General features: G+C 42.1%; 1 protein-coding gene across 2 annotated transcripts in view; it reads right to left on the bottom strand.

The window, feature by feature from the left end:
* Window positions 1–27697, bottom strand: part of LOC124802505 (protein phosphatase 1 regulatory subunit 14C) — a 546015-nt gene that overhangs the window by 186230 nt on the left and 332088 nt on the right. The window contains exon 4 of one of the 2 annotated variants that reach the window (XM_047263329.1): window positions 13603–13644. The exons of the other annotated variant lie outside the window; for it this stretch is intronic. Coding sequence (XP_047119285.1) covers window positions 13603–13644 — 42 coding nt within the window. The remainder of the gene's footprint in view (window positions 1–13602; window positions 13645–27697) is intronic. 2 annotated transcript variants of the gene reach the window in all.

Here is a 27697-nt window from a genome sequence, read left to right as displayed (position 1 = left end):
GATCGGTGCCTCCTGAAACACCAAACACTTCGGCTACCTCAGTTACTGAAGCATCCACCTCATGTGCACACGTCCGACCGACACGGAACACCGTTTTGGTCATTTTACGTATTGAGGACATTTCACAAGTACCGTCTGTGGTCATATACAACAGCGCAATCTGCGGGCTTAGCTAGCACCTGTATTTATTTTCAAGCATGCATTTTTCACGGTGTTGGCTATCGTAGCTGCATCAACTGTGAAAAGTCTGAGGTTACTACTTAAATTCTCAGCAATGTCATTAATACGTAACATAAACAACAGTTTCCTGAGACTCGTCTGTAGTTGCTTCCGCATCTGTCGATGGATCTCCATCGAGACAAACATGTCATGTCATGTCATGTCATGTCATGTCATGTCATGCCATGCCATGTCCTGCCTACATAGAAATAATCAACCTAGTCAAAATTTTTCTTTGATATCATACATGACCGTACTTCTGTTAATGAGCGTTGGTGTTATACCAGCTGAAATGCTTTTCGAATGTCAATAAATACAGCATCAATCCGATTGCCTTGATCTATGGCTGTCAGGACGTCATGCGTGAAAAGCGCAAGTTGGGTCCGTATGAGTGATGTTTTCGAAATCAATTGTGACTGGCATGGAGGTCATTCCGTTCCAGATACCTTGCCACGTTAGAGTTCAGGATACCTTCTAGGACTGTGCAACAAGATGGTCATCAATGAGATCAGACCTAAGTTTTGCGTATCACGATTTCTACCCTTCTTGAACACGGATATAAACTATGTTTTCTTCCAACCAGTGGCCACAGTTTTTTGTTCGACTGTTCTTATTGTTAATTTCATACTCTCTGTCAATATGTATGTAAAGCCTAATGGTTTGTAGCTCCTCTTTGTGGTATGGCTTCATGTTAAAACACATGGCGTTCCTGTGAGATGAGGCTGACTGAGTATAGCCCACTGTGGAGTGAAGATAGCGCCATAGGTGGGTGTGGGCAGGCGTTGAGTTTCCACTCTTGGTGGAGCCTCTGGAAGCTTTGTCTGCATCTGCAGCTGCCAGACGCCACCTGGAACACCGGCAGCTGTTCGCTGAGCACAAAGAAGCCGCGGACTGCCCAGACTCCTCGTTTCTTCCTTCACGCACCCAAGCAGCTGCTCCTCGCGATACGACTAGCTCCAGTAATCCAGTGAAAGATACCTGTCCTCGTACACAAAGAAACATACCGGACATGGCAGGCTACTGGCCTAAGGTACCGTCCAATAGATTTCATTTCATTTCTAAAGAATATCTGACATATAATAGTCTGGAACGGAAGAAAACCTTTTATAATTGATTGTGGAAAAAGTGCGACAGTAGAATATAAGAAGATAGTGTATTTCGTCATCGTCGTCTCTCTCTCTCTCTCTCTCTCTCTCTCTCTCTCTCTCTCTCTCTCTCTCTCGCACGCACAATATCAATATTTTATATTTATCCCTCCACTTTATCCTTATTTGGCAGAGGCGAGGGCTGATCCAATAAGAAGCACTCCTCTGAAAAGCTCTGTGGATTTGTATCACTATATTGGAAGAAGAAACACCGCTGATGATAATGTGACGTTCCACATTCTAAAATCGAAATTTCGATTAGCGGAATAATGCAAAATTATGATGATGATGATGAGAGACAGGAAAATGGAGGGGAGGGGAGGCAGTCGGAGTATGATCTTTCGAATATCGGTACCGGCTGTCAATCAACACTATTCGGTTAGTCCGTGCAGCTGTTACTTACACTGCTTCGGTAGTGCAATGGCTAGCACAACTGCCTAGTAAGCTATTCATAAATGTTTAGGTTAGCAAAATTACACCATTGAATGCCGTCAGTTACGAAGTAATCGCATGTTATAATCATTTAAGTCGCAGACGTGAAACTAGGCGCCAGTTTCGGCTGCTTTCGCTTCGTCCATCACTGCTTCGCTGGTCACGTAACACAATTCGTGAGCAGCATGTAGCTGATTGTCGATTTTTTGCGTGAAAACCTCTACTTTATACACGCGAAGTACGTTCGTTCTTTAAGATTATATTTTGTCCTCCTGTGATTTCCAAGATACAGCACATTCGCTAACATTTCAGCACGTAGGATGATTGGTACAAAGGCACGGAGTCTAGAAGAGCCATAAATATAATATTTTGGGAAGTTTTCACTTAAGGCAAAATCCGGTAACAAATATTCGTGGCCGCCGCTGCTCCTCTGCGTTCTCCCGGGCACGAGGTCTCCCTTAAGGAAATCGCGATTCTCGGCGGCACAGTACGATAATGATATCATATTTTACTGGTCATCATTTCATAATTTTCTCAGCTATTTGCTCCCTGGAAGTTCTACCAGGTCCGAGGTAGCAAATGTTCATCAGCGATGACTGTTTTCTATAGTAGAAAAAATAATTTCAATCCACTTGCATTGTTAATTTTAATCTTCAGAGGTTTTCCTTCACTTTTTCACGATAAAATATGCATTGGATTCGTTCAAGAGAATGTTCCAAGAACTATTTCTCTCAACACCAGTTATTAAGTGCTTCTAAATTTTTCCACACATGGAAGTTTTTATGGTGGATATTTTCAGTGTCAGGTCCATCTAGTTACAAGTGAATAGAACGAATGTTTTGCTTCTTCTTGTTTCTTTCAAGACATCCCTAGTGGTTTAAAATATATACATATTTGTGCTTATGCTATTTGTTTTACGTAAGACATTATGCATTGAGATTAGAAACAGTTCTGGCACACTCTGGTTTCCTACAGGTGAAGTAATAGTTTAAATTTCGATTTACAATGTTTGCAGATGCTGCTCTAAATGTTTTCTTCTTCCGGTTTTAGAGCTGTTGGCATTAACATTGAACAGAATGAGATTTTCACTCTGCAGCGGAGTGTGCGCTGATATGAAACTTCCTGGCAGATTAAAACTATGTGTCGGACCAAGACTCGAACTCGGGACCTTTGCTTTTCGAGGACAAGTGCTCTACCAACTGTGCCACCTAAGCACGACTCACGACCTGTCCTCACAGCCCCAGGCTTGGCAAAGCCGTCTCCGCAATATTCTTTGTTCCGGGAGTGCTAGTTCTGCAAGGCTCGCAGAAGAGCTTCTGTGAAGTTTGGAAGGTAGGCTTGGCAGCTCAGTTGGTAGAGCACTTGCCCGCGGAAGTCAAAGGTCCCGAGTTCGAGTCTCGGTCACGCGCACAGTTTTAACCTGCCTGTAGTCAATATTGAACAGTTCACAATAACAGCGAAACCATAATTTGTCAGTCTCCTTTTTCCCCCTCTCTGTCTGTCCATCTCTTACTCTCCCCTTCTCTCTTCGCGTCGTTATCCACACCCAAATAGGAGGCTGCTGATTCACACTCCCACAGTATTTCTTTCCAGATAGTAAGTAAACTACGTGCAAGTTTGGTCAATTTCGATCCAGGGGATTTTTTTTATCTATATTGGTTTGCCAGCAAAAGCACAAGTAAAAAATATTTCACATGTATTTTACATATTTCACACTTTTTTCTATACATATTTCACCAGTATATCTAGCGAATTTCGGCCGACAGTTTCGGTTTCGATTTCGTGCAGCTCACTGTTTATGACGTCATATCTCCCGAACTATGTGTCGTACAACGATAGAATTTTGCAGGTATATTCGGTCGCACATGTGGATACTGTCTGCAAAATGTGTTGCGAATAGAGCTACTAATAATGAAGAAGTACATTTAAACATATGTTTATGATGTCGTAACTTCTCAACTATGTGTCACACAACGATCTAATTTTGCATGTGCATTCAGTGGTGCATTTGAATACCGTCTGCAAAGTGTGCCGCCAATATATTTTTCGTAAAGGATTAAAAAATTAAAATGTTATGAGCGAAGCGACAGTTTTAATACACGAGCAGCGAAAATACAGTAAGCGATATTTTATCTTTTCATCATTTCGTCGGTGTGTCACCAAGGAAAAGTTTCGTAATGGTTTGAAATTATCTGGAATGTCTGTTACACGTCACTAAGTGCTCTCATTCTCAAATACCGGATGAGCAGAGTCTGGTTACTCGTGCGTCATGGGCTACACTTTTTCTTTCACTCTCACTTCCACGCATTTGATAGGAAGATGGTTCTTACCTCCACAGTGATTCTTTCCAAGCAGTAAGTGATATGTACAGCACGTTTGGTTGAAGTCGCTCCAGTGGTTTAGGAGGAGATGTGGAACATTCATTTTTATAAAATGTGTGGATTTCAGGTCACTGATGATTCCTGGTCAGTCCGTCTGCCTTTGCCTTCCACGTAAGCTGGCACCATGTAACTGCGGTTATGGTGGCGCCATCTATTGGTCGAAAGACTGACGCGTGCGCACCGTTTGATGTTGCATAGCGCCACTGTGGTTCCACGCCGAAGAGAAGGTGGTCACGCATGTTATCGTCCACTACCGAACATGCAGTCGAGTAATCAGGAACAACGAGGAGTGATTCGGTTTTGCCGGAGGAGGTAAGTTGGAGGCCGTGAAATGTATCGGCGGATGACAGGGCTGTTTACGTTGAGTACAGTCTGAGAAGCTCCAGTGTTGTGGAATGGCGCAAGCAATTCCTCGAGGGACGCCAGTCACTGGAAGACGATGCTCGTCCTGGAGAGGCTCAGCTTCTCATCACACCGGAAATGGTTGCGGAAGTGAATGCTCGGACAACCGCAGAATCACCGTGGACGAGATCCATCGCTTACTGGGTATTAGCGCGGGCACCGCCTACACCATAATGCATCATCAACAGTTGAACTTTCGAAACATCTGTGCGCAGTGGATTCCCCACCAACTGATCGCCGAACAGCGCAATACTCGAAAGCGCCGTCTTTGAGTGATGTGCAACGTTATCATGCGGAGGAATACGGCTTTCTGTCACATATTGTCATAGGTGACGAAACATGGTGTCACCATTCTGAACCGGAAAGCAAGCGACAGAGCAAGCAGTGGAAACATACTTCACCACCTCCAAAGAAGTCAAAGATCGTGCACACCAATTCTGGTAAGATCATGATGTCCTCCTTTTTTGACTACGAGGGTTCACTGCTTGTCGAGTTCCTGGAACGGGGAACTACTATCAATGCCCAGCGTTATTAAGCTACTTTACACAACCTTAGACAAGCCATCAAGTCGAAACGCCGAGGTATGTTGTCGAATGGCTTTATCCTTCTGCATGATAATGTCCGTCCACACATGGGCAATGTGGCGAAGACGACATTGCAGCAGTTTCGGTGGGAACCAATGGAACAATCACCGTACAGTCCCAACCTTTCACAGTGTGACTTTGATGTGTCTGGACCTCTAAAACAAGCTATTCGCGGACATCGATTCGCAACGGACGACGAAGTGTGTGACTGGGTCCAGGCCTGGATCCGACAGCAGCCTACTACTAGCTTCTTCAATTATGGAATCGACCGGCTAATGTCGCCATGGGATAAATGTGGCAACAGTTTTGGCGACTATTTTTTAGTATGTGTACAACTACATTTTTGAGTTAATAAGATCTTTGCCGTTACTTTTCACTGGTGATCGGGTTTCATTTGAATTCCCCTTATAATAAGGCAGACTTAACATGGAAACCATCAACATAATATTGCACACAACTGAGACTGCAAAATTTAAACAGTCTTTTTCTTTCCTGGATTGCTTGCGCAACATTCTTATTTTTATTTTTCGTAGCAGCTACCAAAGAATTTCTATTTGGATACATATTCCACACAACAAATTGTGACGTCAGATTATTTTCGGGATCGCATATTTGCAACGCTGAAAGGAGGCGATGTGACCTCAATTTGACAACTCTTGTGACACGCACACGAGAACATGCAGAACGGGAAATGACTCAGCTGAGGATATGCAGGACTGTAAAAGGAACGTTACTTGAAAGCGTCTCCTTCCATTCTGTGGTCGACGGAAGCAGCGCAAGGACGCGTGTGAGTCACCCATCAGACCAGTACTGAACGCCCAATTACACGCACCAGGCTCCACACAACCCAGCAATGTCATTTTCTTCTCAACGGGAGTCGCCTTTATCTCTGAATCACCCATGAGTAACTGGTGGACGTGCACACGATTACTAAGTTAACGGCTAAATGCCGCTTGCTACAAAAGGAAACAGTGAGTAGTTCACCACGACGAAAACGACTTATTGTGCTCAGGCATCAGTAAACTGATGTCTTTAGTGCAGCATTTATGTCACTCAACTGTTTATGACTGCTTGCAACACAGTTATCACAAAACCACAATTCCGATCCGTGACCAACACTATATGACTGTCGAAGTATTTGTGAGTGAATAAATCATACTTCCTCACGGAGTACGCACCGAGAACACTCAACCAACAAACTGCACAAACCACCCTGACATTCGCCTCTGGTAACAGCCACCTAAATGGCAATTGCAAATTTAAATCCTGACACTACTTTCACAGTAAACAAATAGACAATGGCGAGTGCGAAAAGCAAATATGTGTAAAACGTCACTCGCCAGGGTTAAGTCCTCCGACGCAGCGGAGAGATGATTCAGTTTCGTAACACGGATACGATTTCTAAGCGTTGCACCACAGAACGTAAACACATTACACTGGCTTGTAGTATGTACCTTCGCCAATTCCAAGCTAGTCACAATGATTTATTTCAAAAAGTCAACCCTAAAACGCGACAACTGCGCTTTTTTTCCTTTCCTTCTCTTTTAAAGAAACATATGACATGTCTATAGCAAAACTATGAACGAAATTTTGTTCTCTTTCATAAAATATCGCAGTTTATTTTGCGCCTACATGGATCACATTTTTCGCCAGGGAATTTGCGTAGGTCTCGAGCTTCGGATATTTCTTTTTCTGCACATCACCGCCTTGCTGGCGCAGGTAGTTTCCTGTTTGAAATAAATTCACATTGTGGAGGTAAGTCCGGCAATAATTACTAGTATTCGTACATTTTCACGAATTTATTGTCTCATTTTAAAGAGTTTTATTGTGTTTTTAATTCCCTGGTTCGCCACACGTGAATTCCTGCTACTGGCCTATACTGTTTTAATATCAAATTTTTGTTTATGTCGTTTTCGAAGGCAACTTCTTCAGTAAATTGTCGAGGTGAGTATTTTTCGGTCACGTATAACAAACAAACTACAAACGTCACCGCGTTTTATCGAAGATTGTAATTTCACTTATTTACTTTCAATCTGTTTGTCCATGTTTTTACTGACGGAAGACTTTTGGGTCTGCTTAAAACGTATTGTTTGCCTGTAAGATCATGTACTCTAGTATGACAGCAGCAGCAAAATTGCGTTGAACGGAAGAAGATATTTGCTTTTGTGACTTCATTAATGTTTTTTTTTTTGTGGTTTTAGGGCACTTCATTAATGTGAGAGCTAAATATTGCTTTCCTGACATTTACGTCTTTCATCGCATGTCCTGTTTCAGGATTTAGGAAAACCTCTTCGTCACTTAACGACAGCATTATAAATTGAATACGGAACCAAAGACATCTATAACTGATGTGTAGGACATTGCACGAAAAAAAAAAAAAAAAAAAAAAAAAAAAAGAAAGAAAGAAAGAAAGAAAGAAATCTGGCTATGAAACAGAAGTACACTGTGCATCAGCAGTATACGGTGTACCCGAAGACGACCTCGCTTTTCGTCAGCAGTTTATGTACATAGGTATCCTCAATTAACAGATTCCTGCTGTGGAAAACTGGAGAAGCTGACATCACCACAGATGCACTGGAGACATTATATATTTAGCGGTGTTTAAATTTTTGTTGATTAATGTTCTGCCTCACTCCCGGAACATGAAGCTGAACCTCTCATGAACCTCACTGCATCTCTAAGATGAAATACGGTCTCCAACAAAATCTACGAAATCTCCACAGTAGAGTTCCCACTCTGCAATGCGTAACAGTTGTAATGCCCAACCAGTTGGTATCACAACTATCACAGCTTATAACGATCTAGTATGCCTAAAGCTACATGTACTCACCATATGATAACTTCAGCAGCGTTAATTTACTTTTCGTACAATGAAACGGGGACTTCTTCGAAGATTTTTATTTCTGCCAATATGATTCGTTCGTAGCTGTAGCACACTAAATTAACACGGAAGAGCCAAAACCCATCGATTTCGAACAGCTTCGGTGGACTCGCCTTAGGATACTGAAAAATGGTATGAAAGGTATGAAAGAGCGTAGGTTTCTATACGCCAGTGTTGGAGGGAGAGGGGGGGGAGAGAGAGAGAGAGAGAGAGAGAGAATCGGTTGCAGATATTCTTGAGGAGGAAATTCCTTGTTAACTGGGCAGTGACCAGTGACCAAGTATTATACACTGAGGTAACAAAAATCATGAAATCGCGATATGCACATATGCGGACAATGGTAGTATCACGTACACTAAGTGTAAGGGCAGTGCATTGGCGGAGCTGTCGTTTCCACTCAGCTGAGTCATGTGCAAAGGTTTCCGAAGTGATTACGGCCGGTCGACGGGTATTAACAGACACTGAACGCGGAATGGTAGTTGATACTAGACGCATGGGACATTCCATTTAGGAAATCGTTAGGGAATTTAATATGCCGAGGACGAAAGAGTCAAGAGTGTGCCTATCAAATTTCAGGCGTTACCTCTCATCACGGACAATGCAGTGGCTGACGGGTTTCACTGAACGATCGAGAGCAGTGCCATAATGTCTGTAGCAGTATCAAAAGAAATAAAATTTGTGTGTTTTATCAGAACATCAGAGGACTGAAAAATTAGATGAGCTTCTTGTGTGCCTAGAAAATGGGGTAAACTTTGAAGGTATAGATGTTTTGTGTGTCTCTGAACACCATGCAACCGCAGGGATGGAGAACAAATAGTTTTTGTGTAGATCAGATCCTTGAAGCATGTGCTTGTGAGCTGCTACTGCAATGTACTTCCATAGTAATTGTAACAATCTACAGATCCCCTCAAGGTAACTTTCAGCTACTCATGAAAAATCTTGAGGCATTACTGAGCTACCTGTGAGACAAAAAGAAGCAGTTAGTGGTTTGCAGTGATATTAATGTGGATTTCTTAAAAGATGGTGTTGATGGAGTCTCTAACAGAATTTTGAAGTGTTGTTCTAATTTAATAAATGGAGTCCTTAGCGATATATGTTATTCTTCGCTCGCACAGAGAATTTTTCCAGACGGATTGAAATACCCAATTGTCAAACCTCTTCATAAGAAAGGGGATAAGATGACTTAAATAATTATAGACCAATCTCGTTGCTGACTTCATTTTCTAAAACATTCGAAAAAGTTATGTACTCAAGAGTGGTGTCACATTTAAGTGAAAATAATGTGCTCAGCATGTCACAGTTCGGATTCCGGAAGGGTTACTCGACTGAAAATGCTATCTACATATTTACCCATCAAATACTACAAGCCCTAAATAACAAATTACCGCCAGTTGGTATTTTTTGTGATCTATCCAAGGCATTTGGCTGTGTGGATCATGTCACACTCTTAGAAAAACTCAGGTTTTATGGAACTGAAGGCTATACACACAGCTGGTTTGAATCATAACTAAAGAACAGAAAGCAAAAACGTTTTGCTGGTTAGCACAAATAATGTTGGGAGGGTGGTAAATTCTAGTGACTGGGGAGTTATCACAAAGGGAGTCCCACAGGGTTCAATTTTAGGTCCTCTGCTGTTCCTTATTCGTGTGAATGACCTCCCACTTAACATTCAGCAAGCGGAACTAGTACTCTTGTGGGTGACACGAGTGTTATAATAAATCCCATTCCGGAAAAAGCAGCTGAAGATACTGTTAAGAATGTCTTTCAAAGAATTATTAAGTGATTCTCAAAAAATGGACTCTCCCTTAATTTTGAAATAACTCACTATATCCAGTTCTGTACACCGAATAGAGTCATATCGACAATTGATGTAGCACATGAACAGGGCTCAGTTAACAGGGTAGATGTACCCAAATTTTTGGATGTTCACATTGACGACAACTTGAACTGGAAGAAGCGTATTACTAAGCTTCTCAAACAACTAATTGCTAATCTTCGCAATAAACAGATCAGCCTCCTAAAGTACTTTGCATATTTCCACTCAATAATGTCTTACGGAATAGTTTTCTGGGGTAACTCACCACTTAGACATAAAGTATTGAATGCACAAAAGAGAGCAATGTGAATAATTTGTGGTGTTCACCCAAGGACATCAGGTAGGCACCTTTTCAAGGAGTTAGGTATTTTAACTGCACCATCAGAGTACATATATTCTCTAATGAGATTAGTTACAAATAATCCATCTCAATCCGCGAAGAAGAGTGATGTTCATACGTACAACATTAGAGGGAAAAATGACCTTTCATATCCGTTATTGAAGCTGTCAGTTGCTCAAAAAAGGTGTACACTATTCAGCAACAAAAATCTTTTATCATTTGCCTAACAACATAAAAGTCTGGCAGGTAGCAGATCAAGTTTTAAATCTAACTTAAAATCATATCTTTTGGACAACTCCTTCTAGTACGTGGACGAGTTTCTGTTTCAGAAATGGTAAAAAAAATGTACTTCTAAATGTAGTTGCATGCGTAGAACTAAAAATTTCGGTAATATTAGTATTAGCACTATTCATGTGTGTGTATATATACCTTGTAATCTGACTTGTTCCACGTCATATCGATAAAATAATTGGGAAAATGATCTACGGAACATGACATAACTAAAACTAAGCTAAACGTAGTGCCTTTGCTATCATCATCATCTGCTTCGTCTCTCCTGGGCTCGTGACCATATCGGTTGAACCCTAAATGACTGGAAAATCGTGGCCTGGTCAGATGAGTCTCGATTTCAGTTGGTAAGAGCTGATGGTGGGGTTCAAGTGTGGAGCAGGCCCCACGAAGCGATGGACCCAACTTGTCAACAAGGCACTGTACAAATTGGTGGTGGCTCCGTAATGGTGTGGGCTGTATTTACATGGAATGGCCTGGATCCTCTGGTTCAACTGAAACGATCACTGACTGGAAATGGTTATGTTCGGCTACTTGGGAGACCATATGCAGCCATTCATTCATGGACTTCATGTTCCCAAATAACGATGGAATTTTTATGGATGACAGTGCGCCATGTCATCGGGCCCAATTGTGAGAGATTGGTCCGAAGGATATCTGGACGAGCCAATGATCTGGCCACACAGATCGCCCGACATGACTTCCATCGAGCATTTATGGGACATAATCCAGAGGCCAGTTCGAGCACCAAAACATGCACCGGCAACACTTTCTAAATTATGGACGGCTACAGAGACAGCTTGACTCAGTATTTCTGTATGGACTTCCAACGACTTCAAGAGTCCATGCCACGTCGAGCTGCTGCACTAAGGCGGGCAAAAGGAAGTCCGACACGATATTAAAAACTATTCCCTACTTTCGTCATCTCTGTGTAAACTGGGTTCAAATTCTTCCACTATTATTTAGTTTTAAATAGACAATGAAAGCTGCCGCAGAAATTGTATATTGGTATCTTTAATACAATAAATTTAATTGCGAACTAGTGGAATAAATGGTTGAACGTACGTGTCTACGATTTTTGACGGCATAATCTGCGTAGATAGTAGGTTATTTCTGTTTTCTTTTTCCCTTTGAAAATTATTAACCTTTTTTAGAGAATGGGAAATGTAAAATCGAGTGTAGTATTACGTAATTATCGCTGACATCTTTAACCATAGGACTTGTTCGCAGATCGTGTGAGGCATTATCACGAAAGAACACGACAACTCACAATTTTAGCAGAGTTCAATTATCGACCTATAACATAGATCCACTGTCAAAGTAAATTGAAACACAAAATAACACACATTCTCCACCGAGGCCCAAACATGTTTTGTCGAAGATTGTTTTTTATTGTCACAATTCAGAACGGAAGTTATTTAGTATTTGGGGTATTTTATGAAATATATTTACAATTTGCCTCGTTTTCTAGATCCGAAAACAGTTCGTTACAAAAGGTATTATGTGATTTTACTTTCGCTATTTTACGTCTGATTTTCGAATACATCAGGAACTGTCGCCTTTTCGCTTATTCGTGAGATATTTCCTCAATTGACACTGCTGTATTTTGTCTACTTTTACATTGGTTTGCAGCACTACGTCTCTCTTGACGTAAAATACGACGCAATAAAGAACCATTCTTTTTTCTTTGTATACCTTTGGCCAAACGTGTCTTTAGTTTAATACTTTTGTGAACTCCACCGCTAGTTTTGGTTTTCGTTGATCTATATTAGATCTTATTTCACGTCAAGAAATGTGTAGTGCTGCAAATAAATGCGAGATCAGGCAAGAAATAGTAGTGCCAAACGAGGGAATACCTCAAAAGTATGCAACCAGAAGATACTTCATGGTGTGAGCGAAAATCGGATATATGATACGTAAGTGATGTCACACTTCATTATCTTTTGAAACGACGTGTTTTTAGATCTAGAAAGCAAGCCAAATTTGAAATACTTCTCAGTAAAAACCACTATGGACGTTTCATACCAACAAAAATACGCACTTTCCTGTAGTCGTACAGAGGGATTTAAATATCTTCAATAAACTGTAAAGCCATTACGGACGCTGTGAATACGTAGTTGAAGAATTTTAAATTAATTTATTTTAAAATAACAGTACACAGATTTCGGGTCAGCTTTCATTCTTTTGCCAAAGGGTAAAAAATACTGTCGAAAGTGAAATCCGGGTCCACACGCACCGAAGTTGACTACAATATCTCGTCAGATAACGAATGCCTTCCTCAATAAGTACATCTGCGAACGATAGCCTCTGTGGCCGAAAGGCTGCTGCAACGATAGCTCAACGTCGGTCGGATGACTGAGACACTCTTAGTAAAAAGAAAGAAAAAAAAGGAAAAAGTTATCATCGAAGCAATTTTGGAGATGTAATGGGAAACGCGCACACAACTGCAGGAGAGAAACGACGAAGAAATAGAAAGAAAGGAAAAGAAAATTAGCATCGTTGCCTTCGCTTCGAAAAGACTCATGTTCCATTCCCGGCACCTCCTCAGGTTTTTTCTGCGATAGGCATTTCTCGAACGGTATCCGCTTAGCCTTGTGAGGGCAAATGAGTAGCTGCTAGAATAAAGAAGCAGCGGCATCTCCAGCACGTATCTACTGGCGGCAACGGCAGGGAGAATTGCTGAAAAGCAGATAACACGCCCCAGTCATAGACAGCTTCTCATAATTTTTTGTACCAGCAGTCGGCCAGTCGGAACAAGCCCAGGCCTATTCCTTGAATGCCGTATATCTACAATTTTACAGTTCGAAATGGTTAATCCTCCATTAGGTTAATCGCCTGAGATGTACAAAGCAAATTTCCTTAGTGACGAGTGTTCTAACTATTATATCTACACAGAAACAGATAATTCGTCATCACTTCTGCCCTTTTTTCCGCTGCTGAGAACGTAATGATCTAAACCGTTTCACAAGAGTTACTATGGAATGACTCCCGATCAGTATGTCGAAGCTGGTGTAAATCGGTGGTCGCAGGGTCTGGCCTACCTTAGCAAGACATGTGAAGAATTTCTGAAAATTACGTAGGCAGCAAGCAAGCGCACCAAGAGCTACTACTTACGATGTTGGCGGCGCATTCCTGAGCTTCGACTGCTGTACTCACCTGCAAAACGAGGAAAACAGAACATTAGAGACGTTATACATGTCAATAAGAGATAAAAGACAGAACATCACTGTTCTTCAGCGCAAGCAGAAACACGTACGCACGATAAACTATATGTTAATATGTCCCATCAGACTGAAGCGTAGCTAAGTGGAGCTTTCCACTTGCCCTCATATCACTCCTAACGTAAATAAACGCTTTCTTTCCTTTTTGCAATTTATTTACGGACAACAATTACCTAGTAAACATAAAAATTGTTTCACAGTATGAGTTAGTCAAAATATTATTAAATAATTAATTTAATGCTGACTACTACGGTGCAGTTAGTTCTGTCGATGAACATTCATTTTACAGAATAGCTCGAATTTAGAATTCCATAGTAGTACGTACCTAAAATAAATTGGTGAAAGACTGATCAACACTGACTAATAGTGCAAAGTTTACTGGTTATAGAAACGTGTGTAATTTTTACAGACTAATCCACAGTTTTGAAGTTATTTCAATTTAAGGACGTAAAAGATATAAACGACGTAACAACGTATTTTGTTGAAGTTATGCTCCAAAAACTAAGGCTGTGTAATTAATAAATAAAGTGGAATCCGAATTACTGAGAAGTACAAGGAAATGTTTTAATCATATAATACACTAAAATTACGTTAGTATACAATGTATGAAATAAGCCTATCTATTAATTTTTAATCACTAGTATAATGAGGCTTCAACTTGAGCTATTTGTTAGAGTTGCAAGGAGTGATTACGCCGTAGTAGCGAGTAATGATCGGCATGTAATTGGTGCACCGTTGTGAACTGTGAATACCAATTACAACTCAGTCAACAGCAGTTTGTTACGGCTAGATAAAACCCTTCGCGAAGTTTCATACAGAATTTCGTGGAAGAACAACGTGACAGACAAATAACAACTTTGTAAGAGCAATAACTGTTTCAGTGTTTTTTAGGGTTCGAAAAAAACATTCAAACAAGTGCTCTTTATTGAAAAAATAACAAATGTTATTGCAAATTGATTTTATTGTTTGCGAAAATCGTTAACATGAATACTGAAGATGCATCTTTCGTTAATGATGTGATTGCTGTAGGAAATTGTGTTCCACTGAAGTACTGCAAACTGTGAAATGGATTTGAAATCACAATGTTTCTTCTACCAACAACTTTTGTTTGCGTTCACTGAAAATTGTATGTTCTTGCTTTTGCGGGGGAAACTACAACAAATTTTCTTCGCAGTCAAGTAATACTGCAGTACATTCACTTAATAGTTCTTATACAGTACTTTTAAAATATCTCAATATGAATACTCTCATTTTACGCTAAGGTCATGTTTGATTCGATTACATCAACATTGTACACTGCTGGATTGGGTCATAGTGTCAGATTGATGCGGGAAGAAACGAGAAAAACAAATATACACTTTCTTGTTGGGAGAATGAACTGAACATCAAAATTTAATGGCAAAAAGTTCAGACAAAAGAACCTATGCGCACGTCCTAACACTGAATGATATCAATCATTATCCTAAATTTTGGAACCATTACTAAATGAGGCCGAAGGAGGATGTCGGAGGAAGAAATAACGTGCTTCTATGGTTCCAACCAGCTAGTGTAGTTCGTATCAGAGTGTTCCCAATATTTCTATGGAATTTAAACAGTATCGTTAAAGTTGTTGCGTAAACTTGGAACACCAGTATTCTGGATAGACAGTCGAAATCTTCTATTGTTATTACACTATATTTCGTATAAAAACTGCGGAGTTTGCGTCTTCTAGTCTGTAATGACCTATAGTAAAAAAAATAGTAAATCTGTCTTCAATCGGAACGTTGGCCGTAACATCACAGTGCCTTCCTAGGCATGGCCCTATACACGCAGTTCAAAATACTTACTCAGTCTACCAAAAACTTACCAAAGTTGAAAAATGAAACAGACGTGATTCGACACAGACTGACAGAACTAACCCAGCTATCACGTTGTTTTACTGGCCTTCACATTATCACAACCTGTATGAGATCATGTTCAGTCACAAATGAGCCAATTAAAATTTCAGGTTCGTTGCACTAAAGTTTAACTTTTGTCTCCGACGTTACGCCACGTTGAAGGAGACGCCTTTCACATTGTTTCAGTAACATTTCACTTGCTTAACTCCAAGTGTTAGTGTATCTCAACAGGTCAACCCAGCAAACTGGCCACATAATTAGAAGGGGGAGAGAAAACGAATTACGTTCCATTTCAGTGCGATCTTATGCAAGGCAGTCACCCACATGGAAATGACGCTAATACCTTGTCCACCTACAGCCTTGGTAAAGGCCACAATTCGACGAGATCCGGTAGATCTACCAAATTGCGGGAATGCCGACTGCTACGTTTTACACACTGTTCCAAGTAATGGTTCAAATGGCTCTGAGCACTATGGGACTTAACTTCTGAGGTCATCAGTCCCCTAGAACTTAGAACTACTTCAACCTAACTAACCTATGGACATCACACACACTCATGCCCGAGGCAGGATTCGAACCTACGACCGTAGCGGTCGCGCGGTTCCAGACTGTAGCGCCTAGAATCGCTCGGCCACCCCGGCTGGCTGTTCCAAGTAGCCCCAGACGTTTACTATGAGGTTTCGATCGGATGATTTAGCGAGACGGGCGAGGTATGACATTATATGTGAGTGCTGGTCAAAGCAAGAACGTATGCGCACAGTTCTGCGAACATTTATGCTGCCATCTTGAAAGACGGGAGTATCCACAGCCCACATACCACGAAGATATAGAAGAAAGGTCAACATGTGGTCACCAGTCTGTCATATACGAGTTATTCAGTTGCCCTTCTCACTGCCGTTTTATGCGACCTGCAATGCTATGAGTGGTCTTTATAAACTCGCGCGAGATTTCCATATTCACTCGATCGCTACGTTGGTCCCACAGAACGTTAAGAAGACCTTTCTGTAGGAAATTTAATGCAGTTAAATTTTGTGCTTGGATATATTTTCACTGGAGGCAACGGTTTTCAAGTTACTCAAGATTTCGTACAAAAGTGACCTCCAAAACGCACCTCTACCCCACAACCAGCCCTCACCAGTCAGGATTTCTAGCATGTTGTTCGTGGCACTCCGTCCTACCAATGTACAAAAATATCCGACCACACGAACTATTCCCAACATTCGACTTCTTTTATATCCACTGATTGGGCTATTACGCCACCAGAACCAACAGTCATTTAGTTATTATTAATTTAAACATGGCTGTGAGGTTAAGAAAAGAAAAATGACTTTTGCAAAAACTATGTAAAAACTAATTATGTGTACAATTCTATCCAAACTTCAAATTCTTACAAGCACATTAGTTTCGTAGTCACGCAGCCTGACAAACGCAAAGATGCAATTGTTTATTTTATGCTGTTTAAATTCACGAAATGCTTATGTAAAATTTACACAAACATAAATTTTACAATATGTAAATGCTCAAATAAGTTTGTGGCGTCATAAGACCAGTCAATGAAGATCAAAATAGGTCAAATGTGGAAAATAATTAATACAGTTGATAATGTTTGTACAGTGGTAGGAGGGAGTGCCATTAAGAATGTATCAGAAATCCTGACCAGTTGGCTCTTAGTGTGTGTGTGCATTTGAAGGGCATTCAAAAATTAAAGTTGCTACCAAAAATGTATCCCAGTACAAAATTTAAGGCCATTAAATTTCCTGCTAAAAGGTCCTGTTCATTTTTTTCTGTAGGAATAACAGCTTGTGCACAGGGACAACAGACAATGGAAATCGCATGTGTGGTTTGTGAAGGCCAGCTGTAGCACTATGGTCTGCATGGAACAACAGCAATAGGGGCAGCTGAATCACCCTGTATACAAAGTAGTGTGTGTAATGTGTATGTCCACAATCTCCACCCAAACACCTTGATCAATTTTAACCATACTGGGCACATACACAGCCAGCCTCATGCGAACCAGCACTGTGGGATTTACAACCCCCTAGCTACAATAAGAGTGGAGATACAGGCAAAAAGAGTATTTTCTGGCCCCTGGTGCATATGCTGCCCTGCACAACAGGTATGTTCAGTGGGAACATTGTCAGCCTTCCAAATCAATCTGCTTTGTGGGGCAGCCAGCATGTCAGGGGCAAGAAGAGGTTTTCTGGCCCCTGACATTTAGGTTGCCCCTGATGTGTAAACTGCCCTGTATGACAGGTTCGTTGTAGGTGTAGCATCAGCATGCTTTACTGAACGTTTTTCAGGGGCTACAAGTGCCACTGATAATGGCTGGGGACAGACCGAGATGGATGGAGGTGGTCATGGTCAGAGAGTGGGGTGGAAGAAATGGACAATGAGAGAGGGAGCGAGAGATGAGAGAGAGAGAGAGAGAGAGAGAGAGAGAGAGAGAGAGAATGGGGATTGAGGTAGGAGGGTGATGTGGACAGACAGAGGGAGGAAGAGATGGACACAGAGAAGGGAAGGAGGATGTGTGCTTAACATATCTGTTGAAAACATACATGGGAGAAGCTGTGGGGAATACGCTATTGTTGAAATAAACATCCTCGTTTATGTTCACAGTAATCTGAACGAGTGGGCCCAAGTCATGGTATGAAAAACACTTCCAAAACATCACATAATCACTTAAGGCTTGCGCTGCACCTTCTATACACTGCCAATTAAATTTCTTATTGGGTTGTGAATGGAACTGATGCCTTCCAGTGTTTGAACACATCATAACCAACCATTTGCGTGTCCTCTGTCAGGTACTGTCTAGTTTCTCTGCTGTTTGGTTCACTGAAGCCAAGCTTTATTCATGGTGTGCTAATGGGCAAGTCGTCACATACCTCCTTTCTGCAATTTTTCCAAGTGTCCAGGTCGCCCATATTACAGTGCTTATCCCTCACAACCGCCTCACACATACATACTACGCCACTGCGTTGAATTTCGTCAGCAGTGGAGGACCACATGATCACCTAATACCAGTTCTACACTATTACAGGGCTTCATAACGACCAGTGTGCTTTCTTAAAGGGGGGCGAAAATATTTTGTCTGGTGAGATTATCCACATTGAGGTCATAATTATGTATTTCCAAGAAACTCTACCAACTGAGCTATCTAAGCACCACTCAACCTGGCCACACAGCAGTACATCTCCTACATTCCAAACTTCATAGAAGTTTCCAGAATGAGATTTTCACCTGCAGCGGAGTGTGCGCTGATATGAAACTTCCTGGCAGATTAAAAGTGTGTGCCCGACCGAGACTCGAACTCGGGACCTTTGCCTTTCGCGGGCAAGTGCTCTACCATCTGAGCTACCGAAGCACGACTCACGCCCGGTACTCATAGCTTCTGCCAGTATCTCGTCTCCTACCTTCCAAACTTTACAGAAGCTCTCCTGCGAACCTTGCAGAACTAGCACTCCTGAAAGAAAGGATACTGCGGAGACATGGCTTAGCCACAGCCTGGGGGGTGTTTCCAGAATGAGATTTTCATATCAGTGCACACTCCGCTGCAGAGTGAAAATCTCATTCTGGAAACTTCCCCCATGCTGTGGCTAAACCATGTCTCCGCAGTATCCTTTCTTTCAGGAGTGCTAGTTCTGCAAGGTTCGCAGGAGAGCTTCTGTAAAGTTTGGAAGGTAGGAGACGAGATACTGGCAGAAGTCAAGCTGTGAGTACCGGCCGTGATTCGTGCTTCGGTAGCTCAGATGGTAGAGCACTTGCCCGCGAAAGGCAAAGATCCCGAGTTCGAGTCTCGGTCGGGCACACAGTTTTAATCTGCCAGGAAGTTTCATGGAAGTTCTCCTGCATATTGTGGGATTAGCGCTCATGGAAGAAAGGACACGGCAGAGACATGGCTTAGCCATAGCCTGAGGGATTGTTTCCAGAATGGAAAAACTGGAGTGGAGTGTGGGCTGATTTGAAACTTGCTGGTAAGAGTAAAGCTGTGATGGTGAGTCGTGCTTGGACAGCATAGTCGACAGAGCACTTAACGTGAAAGGCAAATGTCCGAGGTTCGAGTCTTGGTCTGGCACACAGTTTTAATCTACCAAGTTACTTCAAATCAGCACACACTACACTGCAGAGTGAACAGTCATTAAGTCTTTCCTTATTTCTTGCAATCCGATAAAGAGCTTCGACTGGCCATATATCTATCTTCCCCCCACCTTTATTTTATTTTTATTACAGTCACAATTACGCCTTCCACTATAGCCTATTCCCTAATCCATATATTTGTATTTCTATCATTCCCATCAGTTCTTAACATGCCTGTCATCGTTGCTTCCTACTTATCCTCCGCTTTAGAGCGTGAGGTTTTTTGTAGCAGTAAATCAAAATATAGAAATTTTGTCTGGTGAGCATTTTCGATCTGTATTTATTTGTGTCATAAGAGGCTTAAGAGCCCCGGTAGAACTTGTCGATATACCATGATGGGCTTACTGGGGGCTAATGGCCTCGCCTTTAAAGAAAAGAAAAGTGATGTGCTTACACATGACAGCGGCGGTAGGCAGACGTTGGGGTTGTCGGTAGCGTCATAATATGTACGAAAAGACGAGGGCACTCGGAACAAGCAGCGCTCTGGCACTACATGCGAATACTCGTATGTGTTACGAGAGGCCCGACGGAGTCGCAGCTCCGCCTTTCAGCTGAGAGAGCCAACGCAATTTATCGTGGTTACGTGAGCCCCCTGTGTATTCATCGCGTCCCCTTGCTCTAAGAAACGAGATCGAAGGCGGAACGAAGTCCACGAGAAAACGAGCGGGGCGCCAGTAAAGCACATCCGATACGTCTGCATCTCACTCTTGAACTGAAAGCACCGACACCTAAAGCTAGCATTGTCAGCTTTCTGAAAGGAAACTGTCTTGAGCGGCAAATGCATAATGTAGACGATAGACCTTATTCTGATTCACCAGACAGCGGACGCCACGAATGTAGCTGGCGTTGCCCAGACAGAAAAGATACACTGAAAGAATTTTGTTGTCATACCCAAAGTAGATTGTGAGATTACAATATGAATATCAACAAAAATAAAAAAGGGGGTAATGGAATATAGTCCAATAAAATTAGGCTGTGCTGAGAGAATTACAGGAGGAAAAGAGACACAGATTAGTAATGAATTTTGCTAGTTGAGCAGTTATATAACTGATGACGGCCGAACAAGAGAGGGTATATAATGCAGACCTGGAAGAGCGAGGAAAGGATTTCAGAGAGAGAGAGAGAGAGAGAGAGAGAGAGAGAGAGAGAGAGAGATCATCGAATTTAAACTTTACTGTTAAGGAGTCTTTTCTATCTGTTCGTGGCATGGACTTGTACGGAAGTGTAACGTGAAGAATGAGCGTTTCAGACAAGGAGAAAAGAGAAGCATTTGAAATGTGATGCTACAGAATAATGCTGATGTTACGTGGACGGATAGCAAAACTAGTTGAGATGGTACCGAATCTAACGCGGTAGAAAATAAATTTGTGACATAACTGGACTAGAAGAAAGGATCGGTTTTTGGACACTTCCTGATGCATCAAGTTATCGTCAATTTTGAAATGGAGGGAAGTGAATATGTGTGTGTGTGTGTGTGTGTGTGTGTGTGTGTGTGTGTGTGTGTGTAAGTGGGGGGGGGGGGGGGGGCGTGGCGGAAGGGTCTAAACAATGTACACGGATACGTTGGCATGAATAAAGTAAGCAGGTTTAAATAGATGTATGTTGCAGCGATTGCGTAGAAATTAAGAGGCTGAAGGACAGAATAGCCTGGAGAGCTGCATAAAACTAGTCTTCGGACTCAAGCCCACCAAAACAACAACATCAATAGCAGCAACCAAAACTTCGAGATATTATGTGGCGAGTGCATCCTTTAACTGTGTGTACACGCAGCGTTTTTAATACACATCATGTTTTCTCTGCGGCGGATACGATATATTAGCTTGAGAATGAGAGTGCCTTAGCTCTACAAATATTTGACAAAAGCGCAGTTGAACGTGGAAGATGCTCTTGTAATAAGGTGGTGTCCACTACGAAGACAGTTCAATAAATACCAGTGTTAGAAATATAGACGACATATTTTTAATAACAATTACATATTTTTCAACATAGCCCATTTTAGGGACATACGTGTTCCCCGACGTCCCACCCACTTCTTAGCTTAAAAAATGAATCTGTCTAAAATAAACATACGTCGACGAAGACCACCTCAACTGATAATTATTTACCTGTGAGCCAATTCCTCATGTCTGAAAGTAAAATATAATCGCAGGGCTGCAGGTCGGGTGAATACAGGAGAAGCGGTAGCAATTTGTAACTTAATCCATGCAAACCTGCGATGAACGTCTTCGGTCTAGAATCTCACTGACCGGAGTAGAACTGAAAAATGGCTCTGAGCACTATGCGACATCAGTCGCCTAGAACTTAGAACTAATTAAATCTAACTAATCTAAGGACATCACACACGTCCATGCTCGAGGCAGGATTGGAACCCGCGACCGTAGCGGTCGCTCGGTTCCAGACTGTAGCGCCTAGAACCGCACGGCCACTCCGGCCGGCAGTAGTACTGATTTCAGTGACGCGTCCGGCTACGAACTGAGCTCCAAAAACCACTGAAGACGTGTGTGGAGACGCCCCGGACAGAAGTAGGATAATGCCAGCCCGAACATGCCGAGAGACTGATTGCCTTCGTACTTGCCAAAGCCCACCTTGACCATGAAGATCGCCGGATCTCTCCCAATTGAGAACGTCTGGAGCGTTTTGGGCGCGGCCCTCCGACCAGCTTGGGATTTTGACGACCAAACGCTTCAATTGGACAGAAATTGGTACGATATTCTCCAGGAGGGACTCCAACAACTATATCAATTAATACCAAGCCGAAAAACTGATTGTATAAAGGGCAGGGATGGACAAACGCGTTCTTTTTTTGTTGTAATAGCAATATTTTGTACGTCTATACATGTACAACACATACATCGATTCCCGTCCCCTTCGGGTAACCTTTTCGTGACAGAACCCCAGACTATTTTTTCGTCGCCTATTTCTTTACCTATCTACCTCTGTAACTTGTTTGGGAGTTCATGTTTCTTATAATGCTGCATGTGTGCTCGGAGAAGGGTTCATTAGCCTAACGTCTCGTCGACATCAAGGTCATTAGCGGCGGAGTACATGCTTCCATTTCACGAGACTGAGAAAAGGAAAAAAAGTCGATAATGTTTTTAAACGCACAGCCTTGCCTACGCCATGAAAGTATTTATGGACGCCACGGAAATCAGCAGAAATTCCATCCCTCAGGAGTACCAAAGTGGCGCTTTAAGAGACATGCTTTACGAGATATGCTACCGTCGCTCAGTTATTTCACTGGAAGTTTAAATGAAATTAGATTTGCACTGGAAGCAAGGCTTTATTTTTTATGTTTGAAGAAAATTGTTCTTCAACGAGTTCTGCTCCACATTTTAGAAGAGCTACGCGCGCGGCCAACATCCCTGCTGATGCGGAGGTAGTCAGGAGCAAGTATAACAGCACGGCACCGAGAAGGCCCACGATGAAATGGGCCTCTGAAGAATTGAGTAACTCGCCGTAACTGCCTACTCGGCAGCGAAATAGTAGAAGCACGGCATTCGGTGAGTGGGAAGAGAGGGAGGATGAGAGAGATTCGAGGGAAGGGGGAAAAGAGAGAGAAAAGAAAGAAGAAAAAGAGGGTGAGAGATGGTCGGCCAGGTTCATTCTACGGGCAGTATCTCGTCTCTGGAGGGATGCCTTTATTTCTTGCGAGATATTTCTCCGTATCTGCTCGCCGGTGAATAGGAGAAAGGCAGACCCCGCTGCCGGCGTGTTTCCGGCCGGAATGGGGCAGCCCCTCCCTCCCGTCCCAACGTATGGAAAGCTCTTGCTCTGCACAGAGACTCAAGTACCGCACAGTGGAGCCGGAGGGCGCTGAGCCGCAGATATTGCAAGCCGCATCACTACTGGTGCACCAGTCGGTCCAGCGCAGGCTGCGTTATTTACTACTGTCTCACCCAACACTACTACAAGCGGTCCATTTCTCGTTACTGCAGTGACGTGCAATTAAAAAGCTGGGCTGTGGGGGCGATGTGCAGAGGCAAGAGGCAGTGTGCCAAGTGACTTTTCAACCAATGGCGTCATTCTGCTACGTATGTCGGTTGCGGGCTCTTAGGAGGGCGTGTAGAAATTTAAGCGTTGATTTTCAAATTAGTACGACGTTCTCACACGGAACGAGAATGCGATCGAGGACGAAAAGTTGGTCGAGTTTTATGATTTCGCGACGGCGTATTTCACGTTCCATCGCAGTCCGAAGCGTGACCGACGGAGTAAGAAAAGTCACGTTTTTGCTTCGTGGAGAGGAACGTGGAAAACGAGATGCAAGACAGCGTTATAGCTCACAAACACAACTTGAGAGACACCGTACTGCATTTCGTCGTATTCACCTGAAGCTCCTATTTAGTGGGTTTCATATTATAACTTACGTGATACGGATATATGCTCCTTCAAAACAACAGCACAATAACCATAGCAAAACGAACAGGAGGGGAATTTAATGCCCGCCTTTTTTAAATTCTGTACTCTAGCTGAGCTGTGTACTTTATATTTCAAAATTTTGGATAAATTACTTATTGTTTTTAATGAATTGCTCTACCGGAGTCTACGGCTATTTTAACATTTTCAGTTAATCTAAATATTTAAGCTTAATTAAACATTTCACAACGAACATCTTACTGAAAAAGCAGCAACAACTAACTAAATTACTATTATTTATTTTTTATGGTGGTTATAAAGTACACCTGCCTCCATATTGGCAGTATACGTTACAGGAATTTTTTTCGAAAATGCGTCAGTATTGGTACAATTTGTACGAATACAATGACCAAAAGTGTAATATTGGTATGGAGTAACTTCACACAGCGTATGGCCACGGGCGCGGCTAAACACGATTGCCCCCTTTTTGCCAGTCTGCGACGTTCTTATGTTCTATGTTTACATATATTGTCCGCTCATTTCAGAGGAAGTGAGTGTGCGGTTAAGCATGAGACTCGATCGCTGCGCCATCTATAAGGCTTAACCATGCACCTGTGCGTCTACCTCGGGAAGGACTAATTTTCGTACAGTGAACTTACGCATGTAACTCACTGTGCTTTGTAAATATTGTAAATTACGTAACTTATAATTATGAATTTTTCTGTATGTGCAATGTTTGTTTATGTTTGTTAAACAAAAACGTTTTCTTGTGTATGTGATACTAGCCATGTTATCTTGAGTCCGAAGAGTGGTTTGATGCGGCACTACCACTTACCCTATTCTGTGCAAGCCTCTTCGTCTCCAAATAACTACTGCAATTTACATTCTTTTGAATCTCCTTACGGTATTCATATCATGGTCTCCCCTACACTTCCCTCCAGTACTGAATCGGTGATCCCTTGATGTCTCAGAATAAGACCTATCAACCGATCCCTTCCTTTAGGCAAGTTACGTTGCGAACTTCTTTTCTGCCCAATTCTATTAGTACCATCTCATTAGTTACGCAATCTACCCATCCAATCTTCAACATTCTTCGGTAACACCGCATTTAATAAGCTTCTAGTCTTTATGTCTTCTCCACTTGTGCCATCATCAGTTATTTTACTGCCCAAACAGCACAATCCATGTAATGCTGTCAGTTTTTCCTTTCGTAATCTAATTCCCTCAGCGTTGTCTGATTTAATTGAACTACATTTCATCACCTTTTTTTTGCTTTTGTTGATGTTCATCTAATGTCCTCCTTTCAAGGCACTATCCATTCTGCTCAACTGGTCTTCAAAGACCTTCGCTGTATGACAGATACAAAGTCAATAGCAAACCACAGAGTTTTAATTTCTTCTCCCTGAACTTTAATTCCTACTCCAAATTGTTATTTGATTTCCTTTACCGCTTGTTCAATCTACAGATGAATAACAACGGGGATAGGCTACAACCCTGTCTCACTCCCTTCTCAACCACTGCTTCCCTTTCATGTCCCTCGACTCTTATAACTGCCCTCTGGTTTCTGTACAAACTGTAAATAGCCTTCGGCTTCCTTTATTTTACCCCTGCTACATTCAGAATTTTAGAGAGTGTATTCCAGTCAACACAGTCAAAAGCTAGAAATGCTATGAACGTAGATTTGCCTTTCCTTAACCTACCTCCTAAAAGAATTCGTAGGGGCAGTTTGCCTAGTCATACGTTGAATAAATAAATACGTACAACAATGGTAAATATCCCTTGCCATGCACTTCAGTGGTCTTCAGAGTACGGAAGAGGTTTAGATATAGAAATAGGCCATAAAGTAACTTTGGGAAAATAGTGTACTATGGTACTTGACAATGGCCGAAAATTATTTCCATGTGGTTTTGCTATCGCTAAAGTGCCCCAGTGTGAAGAAGTATTTTTACGTTACATTAGTCTGCAGAGTGTCTACGAGGCTTGGTGTCGTCGAATGGTACATATACAATAAATAATGAAACTTTCGCTACTCGAGAGCGCCCCACGATAAACGAATGAAAGCAGGACAATGAAACTTCCTAGAAATGTACGGACGGACTTGCAGAAGAGAAATAACGAATAAAGCATCAAAGCAGCTCTTTTTAATTCCCATGGTTACGCTGCAGACTACAAATGTTGCTCAGTGTGACGACAATTCGCACCCACGACAGCCTGGAACCGCACTAGAGATAGCATTTCACAGCTGTTGGCAGCCCTTCTCGCACGGTGTGCCTTGGGACGTTCAGGTGTCGTGACACAGCTCGTACACTGCTTGAAGATAGTACATTACGTTCAGTGCTCTAATCCACGGCAACAGTCAACTACTTCAACAATTTGAGACGCAATTGGCCCTCAGTCTCTACAAGGAGCAATTCGCAAATCGCCAGTTAATTCGAACTTTCGAAGTTCTTCAAACCCTGTGCGGAAAGAGGACAGCTCCACATTCCTTTCATGCGCTTACAATTGCGAAGAGTAGCAACACTGTAGCTGTCGTTCTGATAAAACTGTTTTAACGAATAACACCCCGCTCACGTTGTCCAGACCCATACTGATTCTGCAGCTGTACGCATGCTGACGATTGCGTTCAACCCTACGTCGCCATTGCGGTACCTACGTGTAATGGAAAGTCATGACACGGACACTACTGACAATGCTAAATCTTGCAGTGCATGGAGTGACAATCACTCCCTATAATGTTGCGTACCCATACGATAAATAGTTTTCCGTCTACACTAGGGATGAGGAAAACCTACCAGTTAAAACTGATACCTGTATTTTAGTTCCAAATAACCGGTATTTTTCGGTATTAGTTTGGTCTCTGACTTTTTTTCAATTTTTACTAATAACCGAATAAAAAACTGGCCTATCAGTTTCCCATAGCAGTAGTGTTAAAATTTTTCCTTTACAATGATTTTTTCAACGAGCGAGATTTATCCGTAAAAGTTTGGTTGCTTTGAAATATTGGGTTATTGTAGGTAGCTGCTACCTTGTGACGTGGCCTATTAAACGGTACGCGTGTACGTGCAGCGTGAAAGACTTCCCACCACCTGGTCTCTACGGCAGTTTCTTGGTGTCGTCCTCTGACATCGGTTTTACTGCAGAATGCCACAATTCCTAGTTTGAAAGTAAGTGCGGTATCCACTTGGTTTAGCACATTAAAAACCGGAATGGGCACAACGAACTTGCGACATCATCGACATCATGTAAGGAGAGAAAACAACCATTACGCTCGTATGTTCCTTGGTGATTGCCATACCGGTACCTATGATTTTAGTGACGTCCGATAAATTTGAGATACCTATACTTTTAGTGAAGCCCGATAAATTTGGAATAATGTCACTGTGAAAAACTAATACCATTCAAAGGTGTCGAAGCAGGAAAGTCGTCAACTTGTGACCTTACGCCGCCGCCGCACCCGTTTCCTTAAATTTCACCATCTTTGCTGGAGAAATTGAGGCCGATTTGAGCCATAGCCTCAATCTCATACCGATGGAGCTCTCATACTCCTTCATTTTCACTAGAAGTTTTGATCTTTGTTCGAAGTTTGCACTTACTACTGGAATTAACAACAATAAAACACCGAAA

The sequence above is a fragment of the Schistocerca piceifrons genome, chromosome 6 (genome assembly GCF_021461385.2).
Source record: "Schistocerca piceifrons isolate TAMUIC-IGC-003096 chromosome 6, iqSchPice1.1, whole genome shotgun sequence".
Classification (NCBI taxonomy): domain Eukaryota; kingdom Metazoa; phylum Arthropoda; class Insecta; order Orthoptera; family Acrididae; genus Schistocerca; species Schistocerca piceifrons.
Note: the sequence above shows the minus strand (reverse complement) of the source record. Positions and strands in the feature narration are given on the sequence as shown.